Genomic DNA, 22,798 nt, shown 5'->3' with positions numbered 1-22,798 from the left:
GATAATCAAAACCGCTCATGCAAACACAACCCTCATCATTCCTGGTTAGATCTCACGTACCCAACTACGTAAATCAAAATCCCAAGAAGAAGGTTACATTCTTGCGTTGAAATTCATCTTGCCTAATGTAATGCACGCCAACTGTTTGATAAAATGCCTCAATGAATTCATTGATCTTCTTTATAGCGTAATGGCATGAATAATGAAAGAATGATCGTTTTTTGTTGTTGGGTATTGCAGGTTATGATCATTTTTGGCAATTATGGATCGGTTCAGGTCAAGGTATGATAGACAAAAGAGTATAGATAGCCCAAGTGACCCTGCATCTCCAGTGACTATGTCACCGGTGCACCGTCATGCTCGTTCTTCGTCTTCTGGGGTATCTGCCTTGAAGAAGCCTCAAAATGTGGCTGCTATGGCGGCGGCTCAGAGACTTGCACAAGTAATGGCTCATTCGGGCGATGATGATGATGAAGATGATCTTCTTGTTGATTATCAACCTGTGGGCTCACTTGGTGGCCTTGGGCGTGCTGCTGGAAGGTCTGGTAGACCTCGATCTCCCAAGGTACTTTTATGAGTATATGGTTCTTATTTTGTTTCTAAAGATGCAGAGATTTTGTGTTAGGATTGGTAAGAATGATGATCATTTGCACACACATTATTTACAAAGTATTAGCTGTAGCCATAATTGATTGAGTGAAATTATCTAATACTTCCTGTTTTAATTACCTCCTAAGATTAAATCACTACTTGGTTTTGATGAAGCGATGAAGTATATGCATTGGGGGTGGGGGTGTCTGTTTAGCACGCTAAACTTTAGGCTAGTTTATGAGTATAACACTGATAATTATGACAAAGGGAGTATAAATTTAGCCATGCTGATAGAATGCATCTGCCTAATTATATATGCAGTGATGTCATCTTGTGTTTTTTATTGGGATAATAATTTAAAAAATATGGTAATGGGGTTAATGATATGGCTGCATTCTTTGAAACCCAACTTACATGGAAATCTTGTGTTGCTTTTGTAGTCAGTTCGTCCAGCTGCTACTGAGCAACCTACGTCACTGCGAACTCCAATGGGTGCTCGTCCATCTTTCTCTGCCAAGAACAATGAACATCCATTACCAAGACCATCTTCAGCAGGCCGGCTATCTCAGTCCTCCATTAACTCTCAGGAGCCAAAGCAGTCATCAACTCCTTTAGTAACTGCAGTTAAAGCATCTAGGTCTTCCATGGATTCAATAGATATGGTAGAAGAACAAAATGCCTTGAGTGGAAGGGTATCTCTATCTGTTAGAACTAACGGAGAACCTTCTGCTCATTCCCTTGTGTCTGTGAACTCTGAGGAACACAATCTACCTGAGCGATCTTCTATGGCCATCAATCCTTCTGAACAGCCTCCATCTGCTCGTTCTATCTTGACAAGTCGACCTTCAGGGATTAAATCAGTTACTATGATGCCCCCTGCGGTTAAAACATCTATGAAGCAACCAACTATATCGAGTCCAATGGCTGGTAGCGCCAGTAGTAGGAGGTAATGCAAACCCTCAGATGGTGAGACTTTAAATTGGGGAAGATATGTAGTATGTTCTAAACTATGCTGACATATTTGATTTAGTTGATAAGCTTATTTGTAGCATTACCAGTCTTATTAACACTAATTCTTATTATATTTTGACATATATTAGGTTGTCAATGGACTTTGGAAGCATGATATCAAGAGAGCCAAAAGAAACTAATGATCAGCTTTCTTCAACAGCCCTTCAAGATGAGGTAAATCCTGTATTTTCTAACCTATACAAAATGCATTTAGATTCCTGCTTTATTATTGGAGAGAACCTTTCATTGTGGTACGCCAAACACTTCAGAGTTGTGTGCATGATAATTTTCATTTCTATCCATTCACTTATATCTGATGTTTTTAGTTATATTTCTTCTGTTTCTCTCATTTGGTTTCTTTACCAGTTTTCACCTCTATGTTGTAATTTCTCTCCATACTTAATTATCTTATTATAAATATTTTTTGCAGCTTGATATGCTGCAGGAGGAAAATGACAGTCTTCTTGACAAGGTGCAGTACATTGCTGGATTATTTTTTCCTTCTCTTTATATTCTTGACTCTCAATTATGGTCTTATGTTTGATAATTTGGAGGTTTACTGCATTGTTGATAATGGTTGGTATATTTGGTACTTATTCTTGGTTGTATATAAAAATAGTTTCAATAGGCATCCAACAACTGTTTTGCTATTAAACTAGAAGATCTTGACTTTTAGATGGTAGTCTAAGGGACCATCACTATCCCTATGTGTCACAACACCACATTATTCTTGCATAAGCGTATAAAATGCATTGAATCTGGGTTGGTTTAAGAGGGATTCTTAGTTATGGTATATACTTTCTCTTTTTTTTCTTTCACTTATGATGCATGTTTATTCAGCTCCGAATTGCAGAGGAACGGTTTCAAGATTCTGAAGCAAGAGCTAAGCAACTTGAGAAACAGGTAAAGTTCTACTTTGGAAGCCTATTGGAGTGTAGGTTTGCATTGCTTTTGAATAAAGGGAAAGTTCTGTCTTTATGTATCTATGCCTTTTGCAGAATGTCACCATTTTGAGTTTGTTTCTTCAAGGAAATGTAATTTATTTTTAATTTATTTATAACAAGCTCCTAACATGTCTTTTAGTGAACTTGAATTTGAATCTAGTTGGATTCTAAAACATAACATGACTATTTTACAGATTCCTTAGAGAAACTCAAATGCGTTTGTTTTTTCATATTGTGAGCTACTTTGTGATAATTTCATTACTGAGCTCTGGAATTCGACCTGTTGTTAGAAGGATATAATCTTATTATAAGCTGTTGTACCAAGTGATATAAACAATGCTGACTTGTACTACCTTAGAAACTAATAATCAAGATAGCTGATTTTATCTCTACTTCTTCATTATATTGGCTGAGATATTGCTTCAAACATTTGCTCATTAAATATTTTGGCCTCTTCATGGAGGAATTACTTTTTTGTGATGATTTCTTTATTAAATTTTCTATAGTTACAGATTTTTTTTAAAATCAACAATATTTGTTCAGCGAAGTGTAGGCTAAAGTAATTAAGGGTTTTTAATCATAGCTCACTGGTTCACCCTAAAAACATAGTTCTTGAGTAACATGAATAAATTAGAAACATTTTTGAGAATAAGTTGATTAAAAGCGATACATAGTTCTTGAGTAACGTGAATATATTTGAAACATTTTAGAGAATTAGTTAATTAAAAGTGATAGTATGAATTGACTGATTTGGAAAAAGAATGCAAGTATGAGGTTTGTTCTCATCCAGTTCTTGGAGGTACATAATTGTACATTGGCAACAAGTTGATTTAACCAATTGGATAATGCTGTTAACATGCTGGCTCTACTAAAAGGGAATTATCAAAACACTTCCCATATTTGTTTTAGAGGATAAAGGTAGAAGCCGCCCCCTTTTTTTTCCTTTTCTTCTTACTCTCTGGACAAAGTGGTAGAAGGTCTTGAATGGACCCCTTCAGTCTTCTTTAATGCAAGTGTTTGAGTGGTTGTGTTTCAATTTAGATTAGAAGGGTGGGTGAGTCTCCTTAGAAAATTGATTCTTGGATGAGAAATACATTATTTATCAAAACCCCTTTTGAGAAGAGTATGCACACTAGATATTGGATTGTTAATGGGTGTTTTCCGTAAGTCTTTGGAAACCTTCAACTATAAATCCTTTGGATATTGTAATTATTGATTTAAAATCTCAATATGTTATTTTGACTAATCATACTACTTTCAGTAGTTTTCCATTTTTTCATTTAAATGCATGCTTCCTTGGTTTTAGGTTGCTAATCTCGGAGAGGGTGTGACTATGGAAGCTCGGCTTTTAAACAGGCAAGCATTATTTTAAACACCTTTATATACTTAGTTCTATTGTTTAATTATGGTAAAATGGCTGATATCTTTTTTACTCTTCAGAAAAGAGGCAGCATTACAGCAAAGGGAGGTCTGTTATCCTAACTGGGCTATTGTATTTGCCTATATTATGCCATAGTTTTTGAAACAAATGCCTTGAGTTACTTATTCTTAATAAAGCCCTCATCCACCTCTTTCTTCATGTGCAGGCTGCACTCAGAGTTGCTTCACAAAAATATGGTGGCAAAACTGGAGATGTTGTGGCACTTAGGATAGAGGCAGAGGTATTCAATTTTACCTTCTCTGGCTACCTATCTTTCAGTGGCTATATTTTCTTTTCATGCTTTTTAATAGATAAAATGACACTTTATTTTGAATAGACTGCAAGGGATGAGGCAATTTCTGCACTTGATCAACTCCAGGAGTCCGAGTCTGAATTAAGATCCCTTCGGTCCACGGTTCATAGATTAATGTTGACGCAGGAAGAGATGGTTTGAGCTCTACTCTTCTTTCATGTCTTATTATAGTTGTTTCCAATTGTATTTACATGGTTCATAATGTTGGAATAGGAAGAGGTGGTTCTTAAGAGGTGTTGGCTTGCTCGATACTGGAGTTTATGTGTACGATATGGTAATTGATTGATTTAGCAAGAGCCTGTTGACATCTAATTATTGTCTTCTTTTATTTTTTTATAATGCAAATAATGAAAGCTGATATATGGCTCTATACATTTCTAAGGTATTTATCCAGATATCGCGGAAGCCAAACTTGAATATTGGTCATCCTTTGCCCCTCTGCCTGTCGAGATTGTTATTGCTGCAGGACAGAAAGCAAAGGAAGACAATCACTCAGGTGCAGAAATATTGTTCTTTTCGTTTTTTATTACTTCAAATAGATCATTATACATTGCTTCTGAATATTACTGTAATAATAATTTTCGAAGGATTTTTTTTCTGACATATTATTCCCCAGTAAAAAGACTCACTCTTCAAAAATGTCAGACTCAATACAGGATTTTTTTTTTTTTTTTCTATCTTTCTCCTTCTAAGGTGTCATACATCTTTAGGTATTAGTAGTTTAGTACTATGATCTTTTAAAGGGCATTTTGGGATCCTCAGAGATGGATAAATCCTTCATCCTTTCCACTTTCCCTTACTTCCTTGGCTATCCCCGGGCTCTCCAAACCTGTAAATGAGCCATAGATGAGCATGGCTGATATCTGTCACTTGTCAGAGTGCCATCACTGGGCTAAGGTTGGAACACTGATGGTCAGCGATGGCTCTTGCATTCCTGGAAGGTCCAGCTGAGGGGTTTTCTGGTCTATGGTATGTGCATAGAAGAGGGTTTATGGTATAAGTTGTCCTTAAACCAAATCATGTGGAAAAAATAAAAACTTAAAAGCAATTCTGATTGTGAATGTAGACTATGTATTGGCACCAAGTGAACTACTTAATGAAAAAGACATCACATGTAAGAAAGTCCTTCGTGTTCTAATTAATCCACTGTCTACTTATGTGCAGCTAACAGTGATGAGAAAAGGGAAAAGACAATTCGTGAAGCCAGTGAACTTTCAGGAGAGGGAAGTGCTGAGAGCATGCTAATGGTAGAGAGAGGTCTGAGGGAACTATCTGTACTTAAGGTTGATGCCATATTTTTCATTAGAACTACTCCTAATTCTGAAAATCTACTAGTGCATTTTTATTTTCTGCATGTATAATTATTAGAAATTGTATAGACTTTTGATCCTTTGAATGCATATTTATTTCTATGAGATGAGGCATCCCTTGTTTTTATGCTCTCTACCTTCAAAACTAGACAACGGTCTGTTATTTGCTGAGTTTGAGCTGGTTTTTATTTTCTACTATGGGACACAGAAGATATTAGTTGTTATTGTAAGCGTAAATTTTTATTTGATTTCCTTGAAGGTGGAAGATGCCATCAGGGTTGCAATGTCTCAGCATAGACGGAGAAATATGAAGAAACCTGTTTTTACAGGTTTGCAAACTATTGCTGTTCTCCTTCTTTTCATGCATTAAGCACACTTGTGATGTAATTGCTTAGTTGTTATACACCTCAGTGACCACTTAACAAAAAGACTTATGTCATGCCTAAAGTGCTCACATGCACGTTAAAACAAGGGCATGTACACACTGGTACATGCTGGATATTTATACAAAAGCTACTCATTAAATTGTTCTGGCTCTTATTATTGTGAAGCATTTGATGGTCGTATTTCAAAGATTGTAAATAAAAAAACGTAATCAGATGGTAATATTGGTAAATCATTTGTAACTGGTCCATCATAGGGACCAAATTTGAAGGAGTAATCGCATTTTTTGTGTTATGATTTTTTTTTTCTTTGGCAAATAAAATTTCATTACTTACCAATATAAGGGCTTATGAAGTTATGATACATCACCAAACACCATCAATCTACAAAAAAAAACCTTAAATGGGCTAAAACATTATTCGTTAACATAACATCTGGAGCCTATCTTCCTCCCTCCCTATCTTATTGAAAGGGTCAAACCATCAAAGGGAAATACATTATAAGAGCCCAAAACAAACACAAGCCAGAAGTGGGTTTCTTTATGTGGGTGATTGTGTTTTTATGTAAAAATCGAAATTGTTTAGGTTGAGTTGAACTTTGACGACCATAGTACTAATACCTAACGATGTAGGCTGAGTATTAATTTATTAGCAAGGTGAGTGTTCCTCTAAGTTCCAAAAAGTATACACCAGGCACAATTTATGCGACTTTAAATAATTGGTTGAATGGAGTTGATGAATAGGGTTTGTCTTGGCACTAACTACTAAAGTATCTCTAGTAAGGCCATGTTAGGCAACATGAGATGTTATATCTAAATTTTATCCCATATCTTTGGATGATGTGTATACTGGTATTGAATAGATGTTTGGCGATCAAAAGGAGACCAGAGAGGTCTTCTCCCTTACAGTTCTTTGCTTGACCTTGAAGGGAACCAACTCTCTAATATGTTGCTTTCTGACAAATAATGGCAACTTCTACCCTGAGAGATTTCCCACAAGCACAATTGAAACTGTCACAAGTTTGTCTCTTATTAGACCCAGCTTAGCTTATGACAGAGCACATTTGAAACTATCACTAGATTGTGTCTTATTATACCAGGTTATTAGCTTATGACTCCTCTCAAGAGTTTAATTCATGTAAAGCTGGGGCTTTTTTAATATAGTTTGCCATGCAGAATATTTCATGCTTGTTCCAGATCATTTTTACTGAACAATTTTCCCACTTTTCTTTACAGATGACTCGAGATCTCCGAGTATGAAATTTGTAGAAGCGTTTGGTGAGTTGCATCTTTACAGATATTTTATTCATTGGAATTCTAATCCTTGGAGAAGTGATGAACATATTGCAAGTTTTTTCGTTCACATTTTTTACTTAACCCATGTAGCCATGAAGTAAATTTCTCCTATATATCAGACTTCCATAGTAGAAAAAAATATATATAATTTGTTGCAAACATATTTTTGACAATCAGTATGAAGGCGAAAATTATTATAGCATTGATGTTGTGATGTTATACAAACTAAGAATTCAAAGAAGTAGGAAAACTTCATAATAAGGCCACTATTCTATGATCTATTTTTATTTTTGCCTGTCACTCTGTCTGAAAAGGAAGTGTAAAGGTTTATCGCCAGTACCTCTACATTAATGCTGGTGGCTACAGGCTACCCATTGGATAGGTGTGGACATGGTTGTCTGTGGATGAGTGTTTACTATTTGCAGATGACTAGTGTTGTTTGATGAGAACAGAGCTGGAGTTAATGCTAAGTTGGAGCATGGAGCCATGGAGACAATAATTAGAATCATGAAGTTTTAGGTTTAGGGTGTGTTTGGTTTGACGTAAAATGTTTTCATGAAAAATAATTCTCCCATTTTCCTCGTTTTCCTTTTTTGATTTGTGAAGGGGTGGAAAACATTTTCCTGTACAAAAGAAGGGAAGCCACATTTTCCTCCCCCTTCCTTACCTCTTATTTACTTTCCTCTAATCCATCCTCAACTTCCCAATCCTATTTTCAATTTTGCTATAAATTTTCTTGTAAGGAGACAAACTATTAGAGAATGTCATATGTATCTAGGATTTATTTTGCAAAGGAATGGAGATACCAGCCTGGATGTAACTCTTTAAAATAACTAACTAACTAATTAAGTTTGGGTGTCTTAACTCTTTAGTGGATCGGAGTGAAGTGATTGGGTTATTATGTGATCGTTGTGTGGCTTTTAAGATCAAAGAAAAGTTCAATAGGATGGCAGTTAGATAGGCATTATTGTGTGGGTCAAAATGTTTTTGGAAGGAGCATATTAAGAAGATGAGTATAGTAGTGATGTTGTGTTGAGATTGATGTGTGGGAACCCCCTAAGGGATAAAATAAGATACTTCATATGTAAATATTTAAGGGAAAGCTGATGTACGGATATTAAGGATTGATATGGGAGAACTGGCTACATTGTTTTGGTTATGTTAGACATCCTTGAGGATGCACAAGCAAGGAATTGGGACAATGTATTTCAAAAGGATTTAAGGGAGGTAAAAAATGACTTAGATAAAGGGAGTTAATGATATGAAGAAAATGATTTGCAGGGGCATGTAGCACTAGATAGGAATCAAGTAACAAATGGAGAAAAGAGGCATGATATAAATTGTCAGTTTATTCTTAATTTACTTCTGTAATTAATTATCCAAGTCTGTGCTTATTTCAGATCTGAGTCAAGAGGAGACTGAAGAAGTGCAATTTAAGCAGGTACGATGTAACGTTCCCAAGCTTTTCTTCAAACCATATCTGTCTATATATATATAGTTAGTAACTTAGTATTTGTCTTTACTCTGATTTCTTTCTATCATCTTTGTCTTTAGTCCTTAATTTTGCGTGACTGGCTAGTTATTTAAGAAAATGGTGTATACTCTGTATACTACTTTAAAAATTTATGAAGAAAGGGATTTTCTCTCATTTTGTATCATTGAAGTCTCAACTTGATTCTCTATTTGGAAATGTGGCTTAGCATAGTTTTGAATCTTTTGATTCTCAGATTTTTTTTTTTTTTTTTTATTGAAAAGCCTTGGCCCCTCGAACTCATTCTAGTGTTGGGCACTTAGTGTTTGTTATACAGAGAAGATTGCTCTTCTTATGTTCTCGAGCTCCATTTGTCCAGACAAATATCAGAGAGCCCAATTAAGCTGGATTTCATGGAAGCTCCTACCACTTTTTCATTTTTGTAACCTTTATTTAGGGTGTTCAATCATTCCATAATTTTCAATATTATTTATTTTTTTTATTTTTTTTTACTGCTCCTTTCTAAACAATTGATGGATTTTTTTTTTGGTACTACCAGGCTTGGCTGATGTATTTCTGGAGAAGAGCTAGAAACCATGGTCTAGAACCAGACATAGCAGATGAGCGCTTGCAATTTTGGATCAACCATAGTGCACGAGCAAGTTCCTCGCATGATGCAGTTGATGGTATCTTATTTTTCTCATTGCTTCACAATGAAAAGTCATATGTATCAATTGTTTGCATCAAGAAATTCAATTGTTTGATCTAATGTTGAATTAAACTCTAAAAGAGAGCAGAAGATTTAAGCTGGTACAAGGACATTATGAAAGTTTAGTTTGATAGAAAAGCTTTGTCATTTTCATCTAAGCTTTATTGGAGAGTCTTAACTACTTTATGGACTAATACAAGTTAATGTACATGTGAACAAATGTTGGAATTGCTTTGGCAAATCATCAGATTGAAGAGGGATGGGCAACACTGCATACTATATTGCATTATTCTAAACAAAGAAAGAATAAATCAGGAAAAAAAAAAAGAAGTTAAATTTAGTATAATCATCACCAATATCTTCTTTTTAGTTTTTTCCAATTATTGGTGACGTGAGTAAAACCACAATATGTTTAACGAATCTCCTTGTTCGTTTATAATGGAAGTCATCCTTGTAAGTTTTCTAATTCATAAATTTGTGTTTATGCTATTCAACTCAACAATTATATCAACAATTGGCCTGACATTAAGAATTTTTGTTGTTATTGAAGTGCTTATCATTGACTGCAATTTTTAATCTATTGGATGATTATATGTTTGATGGAAAATAGCTTTTGAGCAGGGACTTAATGAATTTGTGAGAAACTCGAACTAACTAGCTAGCTACTCTGGAAGATGAGTAACCTGTATTGGGTGAGAACATAGGGAACACCCGAAGAAATTCCGGTTCTACTTATCTAACACATAGTAACCTAAAAAGAAATGTCCCATTTGTTTGAAATAATAAAGAAACTCACTACTCTCGTATGTAGTGGAGGATAGTACAGTCTTTGAGAAGCATTTCATGGTGTAAGTAGGATAAAATTCAAAACATGAGAAAAATGAAATTATAATTTATATTTAGTGTGTGATAAATTACCATAAATTCGTATTCTCATCTCTCTGAAGTTTTAGTCCATCTTATAACTTTGTAGAGTCCTCTTTGATGATGTCTAGTAAATGCATACTGGTTGATTTTCACGCATTATTTATATTTTATTTACCATTTTATTGCTTGCTCAACTAATTGATTGTTGCTAATTGTATTCACCATTGCTGACAGTAGCCCTTAGAAGAGGTGTATTTTGTTTATGCCATTGAACAAATCTTGTAATCATATAGCTGCAGGAGTTTACTATTTGTTCGAACTATTAATTATTCATGTTTATTTCAGAGAGTACTTTCTTTGTGACAAAGACCGCAGCCAAGCATAATTTCTGCTGCAAAACCTTTCTACTACTATACTTTATTCTAGGCCTTTGAGAATTTTTTTTGCTCTAGGTGCAAGTTTCTGCACTAGCAATCGCTACAAAGTCATACTTGTACATCAAATTAATATTTGGATTATTTGTCTTTAATGTCTAAGATTTTTTTGCATGATTTCTGTGTATAGCTATGTTTGTCCAGATATGTGAATATGTTCATCATAGTCATTTTAGGCACATTGATCAAGCGCTATATGTTATTCTGTCAGCTTCATACCCTTAATTATGTCTTTTGCCTGTTTTTTTTTAGTTGAGCGAGGGCTTATGGAGCTCCGGAAGTTAGGGTTGGAAAACCAGTTGTGGGAAGAAAGCCGAAGATGGACTGAGCAAGACTCCCAGACAAGAAGGCAAACAGACTTTTGAGTTATGAAGATCACATGAACATACATAGGCTGTGTAAATTCTATTCTTTTCATGTGATTATTTCACGTTGAAAATCTCAAATATCCTCGTTTGATGTTGTAGACAATGTCAAGTGACTAATGAGTTAGTTCAGGAAATGTCTTATTATTATAAGCAATTTGTAATATGGGTTATACGAAGTTGTATAAGAGGATTTGTATTATGTAGTCTTGTACGAAGTACTCCATAAGTGGTTAAATCACTTAAATGACCATAATCTTAAGGGAATATGTTTGTTTACATGTATCGATTGTCATAGGAAATCAATGCTCTCTGTTATTTGAAGAATTGATCTTTTCAACCACGATGCGGCAGTTTGTTAAAAGTTCTGATGGAGTTGTTTCTTATTATACAACCGCGAATTAATCATGAAAAAATTATATATTTTTTAATTTTGAGGTGCAATTTGTGGAGTAGTTAATTGGGTAAGCATTATGTTTGGAAAGTGTTTGTGATGAATTTGTCATTTACTTGATCATTTACCTCTTAATGTTCAAAATGAAATCAATAGCTAGAGCCCAATTTATCTTTTTTATAAACATAATTTGTTTATCAAATAACAAAATCGTAAATAAATCAATAATTTTGTCAAGTCAGCATGGCAATTTGGTAAATAAATAAAAAATTGTAACCCATATAAGTTGTTGAGTTATTTACATTTTTGCAAATTTAACAAGTCATCATGACTTTTTGATAAGTAAATTAAAAGTGTGGGACCCATTTATAACAAAAAGTCGTTGATTTATTTACATTTTTGTCATTTGATATACATAAGGAGATAAACTTTTATCTTCTAGTTTGATACTTGGATGCAATTCATGTGCTTGTTTGAGCTTGGGATAAACGTACGTGTATATATAGCAATGGAAACACATGGACATAAGATAATCAATCTAATTTTGGTTGTGATTGAGTAATTATATATAATTTGAAAAGTAACTTAAATACAATAATTTATTAAATTGGAGCAAGACTACTCAGTCAGGTACCCAGTACTCACTAGGACATAACCATTCATTGGGTCATTGGTAATAACTGAAATGGGACAAGGCTACTCGGTAAGATATGATTATTCAATGATAATAAAACAAACAATTGAAACACTGCAAAACTAGTAAAAAAAACACGAATATTCAATGGTAATAAAACAAACCTATGAAAGTTAAGGTTTTGTTAAATACATGTTACGTTGCAGAATGACATTTTAACAATAATTCAATCCCAACAAAAAGATTTGAAAACAATCCGATCTGAGTATCACATGCTCACACCCTTGTAGCCAAAACGCCCATTCTAGGAGAGCAACAAGGCACATAGCAGCTATTGATTTGGAATATATGTAGGAAGGTTAACCGGTAAATCCACATAATTTTTTTTTTGAGTTTTTGTCATTTCAGTGGTGCTTTTAATATACCATTATACTTACAATGGTATTTTTAATATAACTATTATACATGTAATTTATACTAATAGAGTATAGGTTATTTTAATAGTATTATTTATACCATTATAGGTGACAGTGGTACAATATGTCATGTAATAGCACTAAAAAGAAAAAAATTCATCACTTTTTATCTTATAGCTGCTATTTACATGTCATGTAATAGCAGCTATGCGCCAATACTTAACCCCCATTTTAGCATACTATGCCAAATCTATTACGAGTCGTGTCGATCAGAGTACATCGGTACATGTCTATCTATGATGAATCCATGAAGGCATGAACGAACAACCCAAATGAGGCATTCATTCCAAAATGGGTTGATGTACACCCAACCTACTAGGTGTAAATACGAGGCCATCCATTGTATGGGAGTAGGTAGATAATAGAAACTACTAGAACTTTTATTTATAGTCGTGCTACCTGTCTTTAAAAAATTCAACCCCTCTTAAAACCCACCTTCACCACTCACACCAACTCACCTCATTTCATTTCATTTCAACATTTGCTCGAATCTTCAACTCTTCTCTCACTTTCTCTCTCTTCAATTTTCCAGGGGTGTTCTGAGGTACTCATTTCTCTCTCTTCTCGTCATCATTCCCTCTCTTTTTCGATTTCAATTTAGGGTTTATGTAATTGTTTTTGACGATCGGAATCAACTCAAATTCACTTATTAAGCGATCGATTTCTTTTGATTATTTGCGCAAATCTATAACATTTACTGATTTAAATCTGTTTTGTTTTCCAGAACTATGATTTGATTATATAATATATATTGACAAGATCATTGTTTTCTGGTGTTATTGATTGCTTATTTGTCGTTTTTGTTGTTGAATTTTCTATTTATTTTTTTTAAATTTTGTATTCTTCTGATTTTGAATTTGAGGACTATTAACCTTTGCCTGGATTATTGAAATCTGAACATTTTGGGGATTTTTATATTTGGTTGTTTGTGTTTCTCTGTACTATAAGCTTGATTTTCGCCTTGCGTTAGCTGAACGCTGTCGTAATTCATTTCAAATCTGTTTATGTTTGCAATTCTTTTGTGCAAATATCATCAATGAATGTTGATCCTATTTTTGTACTGATTGTGATTATTGTTTCGCTACTCGAATAATTACGAACTTATTAGCAGTTTTTGTTTTTGTAGAATACACACATAAACATGGGCAAGGCCGTGGTTGTTCTAAGCAGCAGTGAAGGTGTTGCTGGTACTGTTTACTTCACCCAGGAAGGAGATGGTAAAATTTTATATCTATTTTCTTGTTGGTTAAAACATTGACTGAATGTTACGGGAATTCTGATTGTTTTGATTGCATTCTCTTTTAGGCCCAACAACTGTGACTGGAAATGTCTCGGGTCTCAAGCCTGGGCTCCATGGATTCCATGTTCATGCTCTTGGTGACACCACAAATGGCTGTATTTCAACTGGTATAAATCGAATTTCATCGTACAACTTTCATTATGATTTATGATTATGTGTTGTGAAGTGAAGAATATGTTTGGTAGTGTCTGATGAACTTGTTCGCAGGACCACACTTTAACCCAAATGGAAAAGAGCATGGAGCTCCTGAAGACGAAGTTCGCCATGCTGGTGATCTTGGAAACATCACAGTTGGGGATGATGGTACGTTGCTGAATTTTATCTCTTTGTGATGATGATTGTGTCTTTTAAACCTGATTCAGAGAGAGTTTTCTGTTACCCTTGTTCATCCTTTAATTTGTTGAAGTAAACTAGAATGAGGAAATAGATTTAAGAAGGATCCGTCTGGATTTAGCATCCAATAGTTGTGTCAATCTTGCGTTGTCATTGCTGGTCATGTTAATATTATTAATTTGCTGAAGTAAACTTTTTGTTGTATTTTAGTGATGATTTGTTATCCATATATACTTTGTAGAAGGGAAGTGATCTAAGATTAAATGACAAGAAACTAAAACATTGCAATGGAGTATTAATAGGGAGAGTTTTTGAATGCTCAACACTCAACAAGTTAGAGGGGATGGAGAGTCTACTCATTTGTTTGTACATTGCATGCTGGTGACATGTAAAATATACGCTTAAGAGATCGCAAGAATTGAGAATAACTTTGAAGGATGTTATGTATGTGTAATTTTGATGATAGACATTGCAATTAGATCCTTGAGCTTTAAGTTATTAAGGTTAGGGGCTGTGTTTTGTTCTCCTATTGAGTCCTATGTCCCTACTCAACATCTTTAGTATGGAGTATCTATATTTCCCTTGAAAGCAAGAAGGTTCTGGACTCTGGAGTCCATAGTTCATAGCATTCCATCTCTTGTAAAGACATGACAGTCGCCAGCAAATGTGCATTTGTTTGTGTACCAATTTTATAGGTTCCATGTTCTAAAATCTGGCTATGAATTTCTTATTTACTACACTTTTTTCATTTGTGTGTCTCAGGTACTGCTACCTTTACCATCATTGATAACCAGGTAATTTTTGTTTTCCCTATCTTGTTGACCCAGAAATTCTGCATTTTTTTATTGTGTTATCATTAAACCCAACATAATGTTTGTTTTACAGATACCTCTTTCTGGTCCCAATTCTATTGTGGGGAGGGCTGTTGTTGTCCATGCTGATCCCGATGATCTTGGAAGGGGTAATATTTTTTTACTATTAGTTAATTGCTGATCCAACATTTTGACCTGTCATTACTAGTAAAGGCATCACTCCATTCTGTTATGTGGTCAATTTGCTGTATTGAACTTTTTTTTTTTTTACTGCGGCTAATGCAATCTGGAGGAAGCTATATTGAATTTGCAATTTTCAGGCTAATCTAATCATCTAGGGTGGTGAGACAATGCAGAGTTAAATTAGTTTTGAGTGATCTTATGATATTGAGGATAGCTTCTTATTAACTAATTGTGGAAAAGCCTAGGAATACTTCATTAAGGGATAGCCTGATGAGTGCCTTTTTCATTTTTCATTACATGCTGAATGAGTAAACAAAATGGTTTCTATTAAGCTATCTATATATTTGTATCCTGTTGGATTTTCTCACTTTTTGGCATTTCTAAAAGCCAAATATTGTAAAAGATTTGAGCAAAAAGAGATGAAAAAATGGAGAAAATGAAGGATTGTGCTGGTAAGAGATCTGTTTACTCTACAAATAAACAATCTTAAGAGCTCTTTTCAAGAAGCTGTTTGTGTATAGAAGTATCTAGAAAAGGCTATAGAAGTATCAAGAAAAGGCCTTTGTTTCTTGACTGCCTAAACGAGGCTTAGCCAGTGATAGACTGAAAAGATGCATTTACAGAGAATGTATAAATAAGTAATTAAGCATGCCATCATCAAAATGCCCATATAATCGAAGTTTTGGAAGTTGAGATATGTAAGTTCAATTTGGATTTAGCCATTTAGGTCTCTTAGGATTGCACATAATTGCTGTTGTATTTATAAAATACCTTCATGACAGACATGGACATCAGATGTTACAAGACTTAAATTTACTCTTATGCATTGAGAAGAGCTTGGTGAAGTAGTTCCCTGTACGCCTTTTTAAAGATGGATTTTATTTTGAACTCTGTGTGTTACGAGACCTACTGTAGCCGCATTTTTTCTCATTCCCAGATCAGAATACAATAAGAGAATCCTGATTCATCTCCTATTTGGGTATTATGTTTAGGTGGACATGAACTCAGCAAGAGCACAGGCAATGCTGGTGGAAGAATCGCTTGTGGTAAGCTTGTAAATCCTTGAATGGTTTCCGGATTCTTATGCCCTGACTTTAGTGATAGTCAGGTTGCCAATCATCCTTCTGGATTCATAGTGACAAAATTTCTGATATTGGTGCAGGAATTATTGGTCTTCAAGGTTAAAGAGAAATAGAAGTGCAGATTGCGGTTCCTTGCTATCCCATCAAAGATTAGTGTAGAAAAAAAAAAAAAACAGGATGGGATGTCTCCTAAATAAAAATCAGAATTATTGTGACTTGAATTGGCCAAGTTAAGTAATCTATTGGAGTCTGTTATATGTTTGGATTTTGCATTGGCTGTGAACCATGTTGATGATTTAAACTGCCTGGCTATATATTAAATGGCTTTTGCAACTTCGATCTATCATATTATTCTATTTGTTTATGAATGCTAATTTTGCTTATGTTTGAACATGCACTATGCCAATACATTTGGCCATCTGCCTGCTTGTTTGCAAGTTCTGACATTGAGTAATATAGCACTGGAGGCAAAGTTTGTGTACTTTTTGCCCATTCATTTTTCAGATCAGCACAAGCAAATGAGCATTTGAGGATTGGGAGTACTTTGCTACATCTGGGTCTATGTAATAGATTGATTGCCTGATTGGTGCCTCAATATGCCATATGAATTAAAGTGAACTATAACTGATGATGAAGCAAAGAGTAACAAAGGAAAGACCGGAAGAGGAATATAGAGATAAAAGTAGGTCTAAAAACTAAGAGGAAAATGACAAAAAGGACATATTAATTTGACAAAATTTGAACTCATCCTCGAGTATAGATACAAAAGTGTTTCCTATTGTCATCCTATTACATGCTATCTTTACAAAAACAAACAATGGATATGATCATGACTTCATGAGATAATTACAATATCTTACAACATCTTGGGACAATGTCTAGGCTAAAATAACTTATTGTATATTATGTACTCCCTCCGTCTCTTAAAGATTGTCTTATTTTAGGTTTGCTTCATTTCATTTACTCCCCAAATACTACATACCTTGTAATATTAAATTATCAATTTAATACAACTCTTAATAAAGTAAAGATATAGAGATAATTAATATTGTGAAGGAAGAAGGGAATAATCATACAATAATAGTTCGTGCCAAATAAATGGTATGGAGTAATATTGGGATATATTTTAGAAAACAAGATAATTGTGAATATTGTGAGCTATTTTAGGTTATTTGGTCTTGCCCTCCAAGTATACCTAATATATAAGCATTGTATGTGGCCATTGTGATTAATGAGAATTACAGAGAATTATTCATTATAATTTGTCATGGTATCAGAGCCAGGCCCACGGTATGGGACCTCTAATGATTTGGGACCTTTGATGGTATTAAGTATTGGGCCAAATTAAATTGGATCAAGTGATCCTTGAGTTAAAAGGACCTTACATGTGAGGGGGAGTGTTAAAGAATAAACCTCTCAAGTGTCACCATATGTAAGTGTCCCACATTGGTTGAAAAAAAGAGAATTAAACACTTTATAAGGCTAAGGGGCTACTCCTCCTATTGCCATATGGTTTTGAGGTGGAACATCCATGGTCGTATAAAGTGGACAGTTGTGTCGGATGTGGTCCAGGCTCGTTTATCAAGTAACTTAAGTGTTTGTTTGGTTCAGTATGGGGAATAAATTCCCACATGAAATCATATACCATGGGAATTACTCCATAGTAACTTCTTATGCATTGTAGTAATTCACTCACCTAGGGTGAGCTCGGCGAGTTCTTTCCCATGCTAGATTATGTGGGAATTTACATTCCCTTTCCTAAGAAATTTCTAACCAAAAATTTACAACATTACTGGTTTCTTAAATAGTCCGTATATAATTAAAACGGATCAAGTTACTCCAATTTGTTTCTCAATCTTTGCGGATACTTGAAATTTGGTATGGATCAAACAGATCAATTATTTTTACAGCCCAAAATGAATTCATGTCATGAATTTTAAAATTGATATGTTCTTTATACTCATTTTTTACGAGTACTTTTAACAGTTATACTCCATAGTTTTGGTATACTAGTAATTTTTTGGGTCAGGAAACTCAAATTTGCTTCTCAACTTTCCCTTCTTTTCTTCTGCTAAATTTCAACTTCATTTTCTGGGTTGTAAACTCAACATCATCAAAATTCACAAAAACCTTTGAAATTCAGAGAAGAGAGAGAAAATGGGGAGGGAAGTAGCGGAGAGTTGTGTAGATAGTTTATTGATCGAAATGGTTTCTTCTTACGCCGATCGTTTCTACGCCACCAAACCTGAGCTCGCCGCTCGTCGTATCGAATCCATTGGCTACCAAGTCGGCCACCAACTTTCCGAGAGGTATTCGATTTTTTCTTACTCTTTTCAAACCCTAATTTCATTTCTTTTTGAATCGTGAGTTGTTGTGAATTGTGATGATGCGATCTGGTTGGAATTTTAGAAATTTGAGGGAATTTTGATTGTTTTTGATGAAATTCTGACAAATTCGTGATTTTTGTAGTGGTAATTTTGGATTTTATCGAATTTGGGTTAGAAATTGGTGGGAAATTGGTGGGAAATTGGGGATTTAGCTTGTTAGGGATTGGTTTTGTGAAATTGGTGGGAAATTTCTCACAATGTAGGAGATTTTTGATTAGTATTGGTAAATTTCTCACAATGTGGCAGATATTGTTTTGTACTATAGTTTTATTGTCTTGAAAAGTGGTGTAAATTGTGTTATGGCCACCATTTTCTCGGCTGCCAAACGAGTAAGATCCGTCACGCTAGAAGCTTGATTAGATGATTTGTGATTATTGAGTAGCTTATCGTAGTAGTATTCATGGCTGTTTTTATGTACTCGAATGAATTTAAATACGAGCATTATGATCATTTACAAGAACTTCTCTGCCTGTATTGCACTTATGTGAAGGGCCTATACTGATTGCAAAATGTAATTTTTGGATGGTTTATATATTTGATCATAATCAACTTCTATTGAGAATATTGTGAAATTTTTTGTTGTATTTTAGTGATGATTTATCATCCAACTATACTCCATTATAGAAGGGATATCTACGGTTAGATACCGAGAGGCTTAACCACTGTAATGAGGTATGACCTATGAAAAGAGAGAGTTGTTAAATGCTCAGCAGGTTTTAGGGGTGGGGTGTTTACACATCTGTTTGTACATTGCATGCTGTAAATGTAGACTTAAGAGATCGCAAGGATTGAGATAACTGTGAATGATATTTGAAAATTGTGGTGGGGTAGTTATTGGGAAAGATTATGTGAGTGTTATGCTTTGGCAAGTCTATTTCTTGATCTCATCTTATAAGCCTTGTTAATAAACCCTTGTAAGATCTATTAAAAGTCTTCATGCAAGTAAGGGTGCTTATTCCATTCCAAGCCAGAAAAAAACCCCTGAACCTTTACTTCCGAAGTCTGTTTCAAACTACTGGTTCTACTTAATGTTTTAACATATGGACTATGTTGCTCATACGAGACTGAAATGTAAGACAAGTTTAAGGTTAAAGTAAAAATTTCCAGCTTTACTTGAAGCGAAATACCAAGAGGTGAAATAACTGCTACTTCCAAATGTTTTACCAGTTTACCACAATGTAGTTTGTTCCACACCTCTGTCTTAATTAGCAAATTAGCCCTAAATTCAACTTTAGCACTTTGTTTGGACAGGAAGAAATGGAAGGAAAAGAAGAGAAGAGAAATAAGGGGGACAAAATCTCTTATTTGGGTAAAAGATTGGGGGAAGGAAGGGGAAGGAGAGGGAGGGATCCATTTTCCCTCTCTCTTTAATAACCATAATCTCTTCAAAATTGGAGAGATTTGGAGGGAAAATGGAGCTCACCTCCCCCTCCCTTTCTTTTCCCTTCCCTTCCTCCATTTTCCCTCCCCTTCTTTTCTTTCCTTCTTTGCTATTCAAACAAAGCGTAAAAGTTCATCTAGTTGGTTGGGGGAGGAGTGCTGCTCATCGTGATTCAGGTAGATAAATGCTGGAGTGACGGAAGGTGAGGGAGCAAGTAGGATCATTTTTTGAGAAAAGGGAAAGGGTTGGAAATTCATTCTATTTGTTTCCTTTATTTGATTCCATCCCATTTTTGATGTGTTTATAGGCTTATAGCCAAATAGCCTCCTTAGTGAAGTGCACATTCTCAATAAAACAAGGTTCAAGATTGATGTTTCATGTTAATTTGCTGTTACTTACTTTTTGTTTTTTCAAGTTTTGAGTTCAAATGTTTGTTTGCATTTAGTTACTGCTGTAGGAAGTAGAAACTAGGAAGTTTCAGCTTGTTACATGAAGTTGTTTTTGTTAGGTATACCATGGATAGACCACGATTTGGTGACCATCTTGACGCAATCAAGTTCATCTGTAAGGATTTCTGGTCTGAAATTTTCAAGAAACAGATCGACAATTTGAAGACAAATCATAGAGTGAGTTCCTGCCAACTACTAAATGGTTTGATATTAATTAATTGAAGATTTATTGTCTCACAAGATTAGTTATGTTATGTTTCGTTAGGGTACTTTTGTGCTGCAAGATAATCGATTCCGTTGGCTATCACACATATCTGTTGATCCGTCACCTGATAGTTCTGTTACGTCCCAAGATACGTCTGAGGCTTCGGTGGAGAACAAAGCTGCACAGGCAGCAAGTATGCATCTCTACTTTCCTTGTGGAATCATAAGGGGGGCACTTACAAACTTGGGAATACCTTGTGCTGTTTCAGCAGATATTTCTAACCTTCCTGCATGTGAGTGATCATTTAAAAGTTTGTGTGGCTTTTATTTTAGTTCCTACTGTCATCTGAAAAGAGATGCTTTGTGGCTATTTTCAGTTTTTAGTATTTATATGACTTTTTGGCAGTCAAGCTGCTATAAATGGCCCATTATCATAAATAATGCCTTAGTTGGATTTAGACTTTTTGTGTGTTGGGTCTATTTTAAAGTGTGTTATATGGTCACTAGTCTTTGTTAGTATTATTCAATATGAGATCTTGAAATCCCTACAGTCAGAAATCAGACTCTGAATCGACTCTTCTCCTCCCGGTTTGACACTTTGACTGCAGCTGGTCTAATTGTTTACTTCTAGAGATATCTATTTACAATCAATCACATCATGTTTTTCAGCAGATACCCTTTTTTTGTTGTTTTGAATGTGTTTTGGTTTTATGTTTCAAGTTTTCATTTTCATTTCTGTACCTCACAATCTAAGCACCGGTCATATGTTGCTTCCTGAACAGGTTCATTTGTGATTCGGATTAAGGTTTAGAATGAAGTTTACAGTCAGTGCTTTGTGGTGATGTTTCAAGAATCTCAGTCATGCAAATGAGCTACTTTGTCTTGGTTTCTTCTGAATGTGTGCAGCTTTGAAATCACGGAGGATGCCCTGGTAGTTATTGCTTGAGGAGCCCCTGAGACCTTGACCGGTTACAGTGTTCCTCAGAAAATATGCATGCAACAGATGTGACAAACTGGTTCTTTAGTTTGATTTTGATTGTAAAAATGTCCATCAATCTGGATAAACAATGTAGAACAGTGTTGACATTGGAAACAACTGTGCTTGTAATTTCAATTGTGAAAGATATAATGATCATCTTCTTGTCTGTTTTTTATTTTATTTATTTATTTATTTTTTAAATTTAGGTGCTTCAACAATCATTAAGTTTGAAGAGAACAAAGTTTCATTCATTAGTTTAAATTTTAACTACAATCATGTAAAGTATATGCAATTCTGTTTTTTTATGTAAACTTTGTTTAGAGCCTTCATTCTGCTTTTGACGATATCTGTGCGTTTATTTTTCTTTATTGTTTTTGTAAGTTTTTTTTAGTTGGAAGAATGGAGGTTGTTAATCATAAGCCAAAAATAGGTGTTTGTATGCCTTGTTCTTTACATATCTTGTTCCCATGCTGCACGGCACGCCCCCTTGCATCATCCTACAGTCCTAAACCCCCAACCCTTGGTCATTTTGCTTTGTCCCAATCTCATACTTACCATTGTTTTAGCAAATGAGATGCATCGCTTAGCTTGTTTTGGTGTTTTTAGGGAATAAGCGATTGTTTAGGTGTTTTTAGGGAATAGGGTGGGGGAAAACTCCAGAAAAGGCTTGTTTGCACTATTGTATCTTTTATCGCTTTAAATTTAGATTTCTTGTTTAGGCTTGTTTATTTGGTTGGGTGGAGTTGTTGGAGCTGAGCTTATTTTTTGACAAATTGAAATTTAGATTTTTTGTTTAGGCTCATTTTGTGCTTGTTTGGTTGACCGTAGAAAGTGCAAATTCTTAGAAATTATATTCTTATGTAATTGTATTGTATTTCCTAGAAAATGCTATGGGAAGTTTTATTTATCTTGGTCAGTAATTAAGCTCCATTTTGTGGGAAGTTAAATTTCCTAGGAATTTTCACCTCCAGTGAATTTGTCAAGCAATCACCATAAAAAGTTCCAATTCTTAGAAATTTCAATTTTCTTTACTTTTTTATGTCAACCAAACAACACCTTATTTAGTGAATA

General features: G+C 34.7%; 3 protein-coding genes across 4 annotated transcripts; all 3 read left to right on the top strand.

Annotated features, from left to right (window-relative positions):
- Positions 1-262: 262 nt before the first annotated feature.
- On the top strand, positions 263-11,370 carry LOC145603464 (uncharacterized). Its single transcript, XM_081659378.1, has 17 exons — positions 263-565; positions 1,032-1,537; positions 1,692-1,776; positions 2,033-2,074; positions 2,443-2,505; positions 3,853-3,902; positions 3,987-4,014; positions 4,133-4,207; positions 4,304-4,414; positions 4,493-4,553; positions 4,662-4,775; positions 5,444-5,562; positions 5,849-5,918; positions 7,208-7,249; positions 8,668-8,708; positions 9,298-9,424; positions 11,001-11,370. The coding sequence occupies exons 1-17, from the start codon at positions 263-265 to the stop codon at positions 11,111-11,113; spliced, it is 1,950 nt and encodes a 649-aa protein (XP_081515504.1). The 3' UTR covers positions 11,114-11,370.
- A 1,636-nt stretch (positions 11,371-13,006) lies between these two features.
- LOC145603463 (superoxide dismutase [Cu-Zn]-like) lies at positions 13,007-16,660 on the top strand. Of its 2 annotated transcripts, none has more exons than XM_081659376.1 (8): positions 13,007-13,161; positions 13,744-13,834; positions 13,923-14,024; positions 14,125-14,220; positions 15,013-15,044; positions 15,136-15,211; positions 16,238-16,291; positions 16,408-16,660. In XM_081659376.1, exons 2-8 carry the CDS (start codon positions 13,759-13,761, stop codon positions 16,428-16,430), a joined length of 459 nt encoding a protein of 152 aa, XP_081515502.1. In that variant the 5' UTR covers positions 13,007-13,161; positions 13,744-13,758; the 3' UTR covers positions 16,431-16,660. The 2 variants fall into 2 exon arrangements, with proteins under 2 accessions (XP_081515502.1, XP_081515503.1); XM_081659377.1 differs by having other exon boundaries at positions 13,047-13,161; positions 13,729-13,834.
- Positions 16,661-18,389: 1,729 nt separating this feature from the next.
- Positions 18,390-21,883, top strand: LOC145605286 (uncharacterized). The gene is made up of 4 exons (XM_081661331.1): positions 18,390-18,636; positions 20,604-20,721; positions 20,810-21,041; positions 21,531-21,883. The coding sequence occupies exons 1-4, from the start codon at positions 18,485-18,487 to the stop codon at positions 21,557-21,559; spliced, it is 531 nt and encodes a 176-aa protein (XP_081517457.1). The 5' UTR covers positions 18,390-18,484; the 3' UTR covers positions 21,560-21,883.
- Positions 21,884-22,798: the final 915 nt, after the last annotated feature.

Source organism: Chenopodium album, chromosome 22, assembly GCF_948465745.1.
Source record: "Chenopodium album chromosome 22, dcCheAlbu1.1, whole genome shotgun sequence".
Classification (NCBI taxonomy): domain Eukaryota; kingdom Viridiplantae; phylum Streptophyta; class Magnoliopsida; order Caryophyllales; family Amaranthaceae; genus Chenopodium; species Chenopodium album.
The sequence above is the reverse complement of the archived record's forward strand: the minus strand, read 5'-3'. Positions and strand labels throughout refer to the sequence as shown.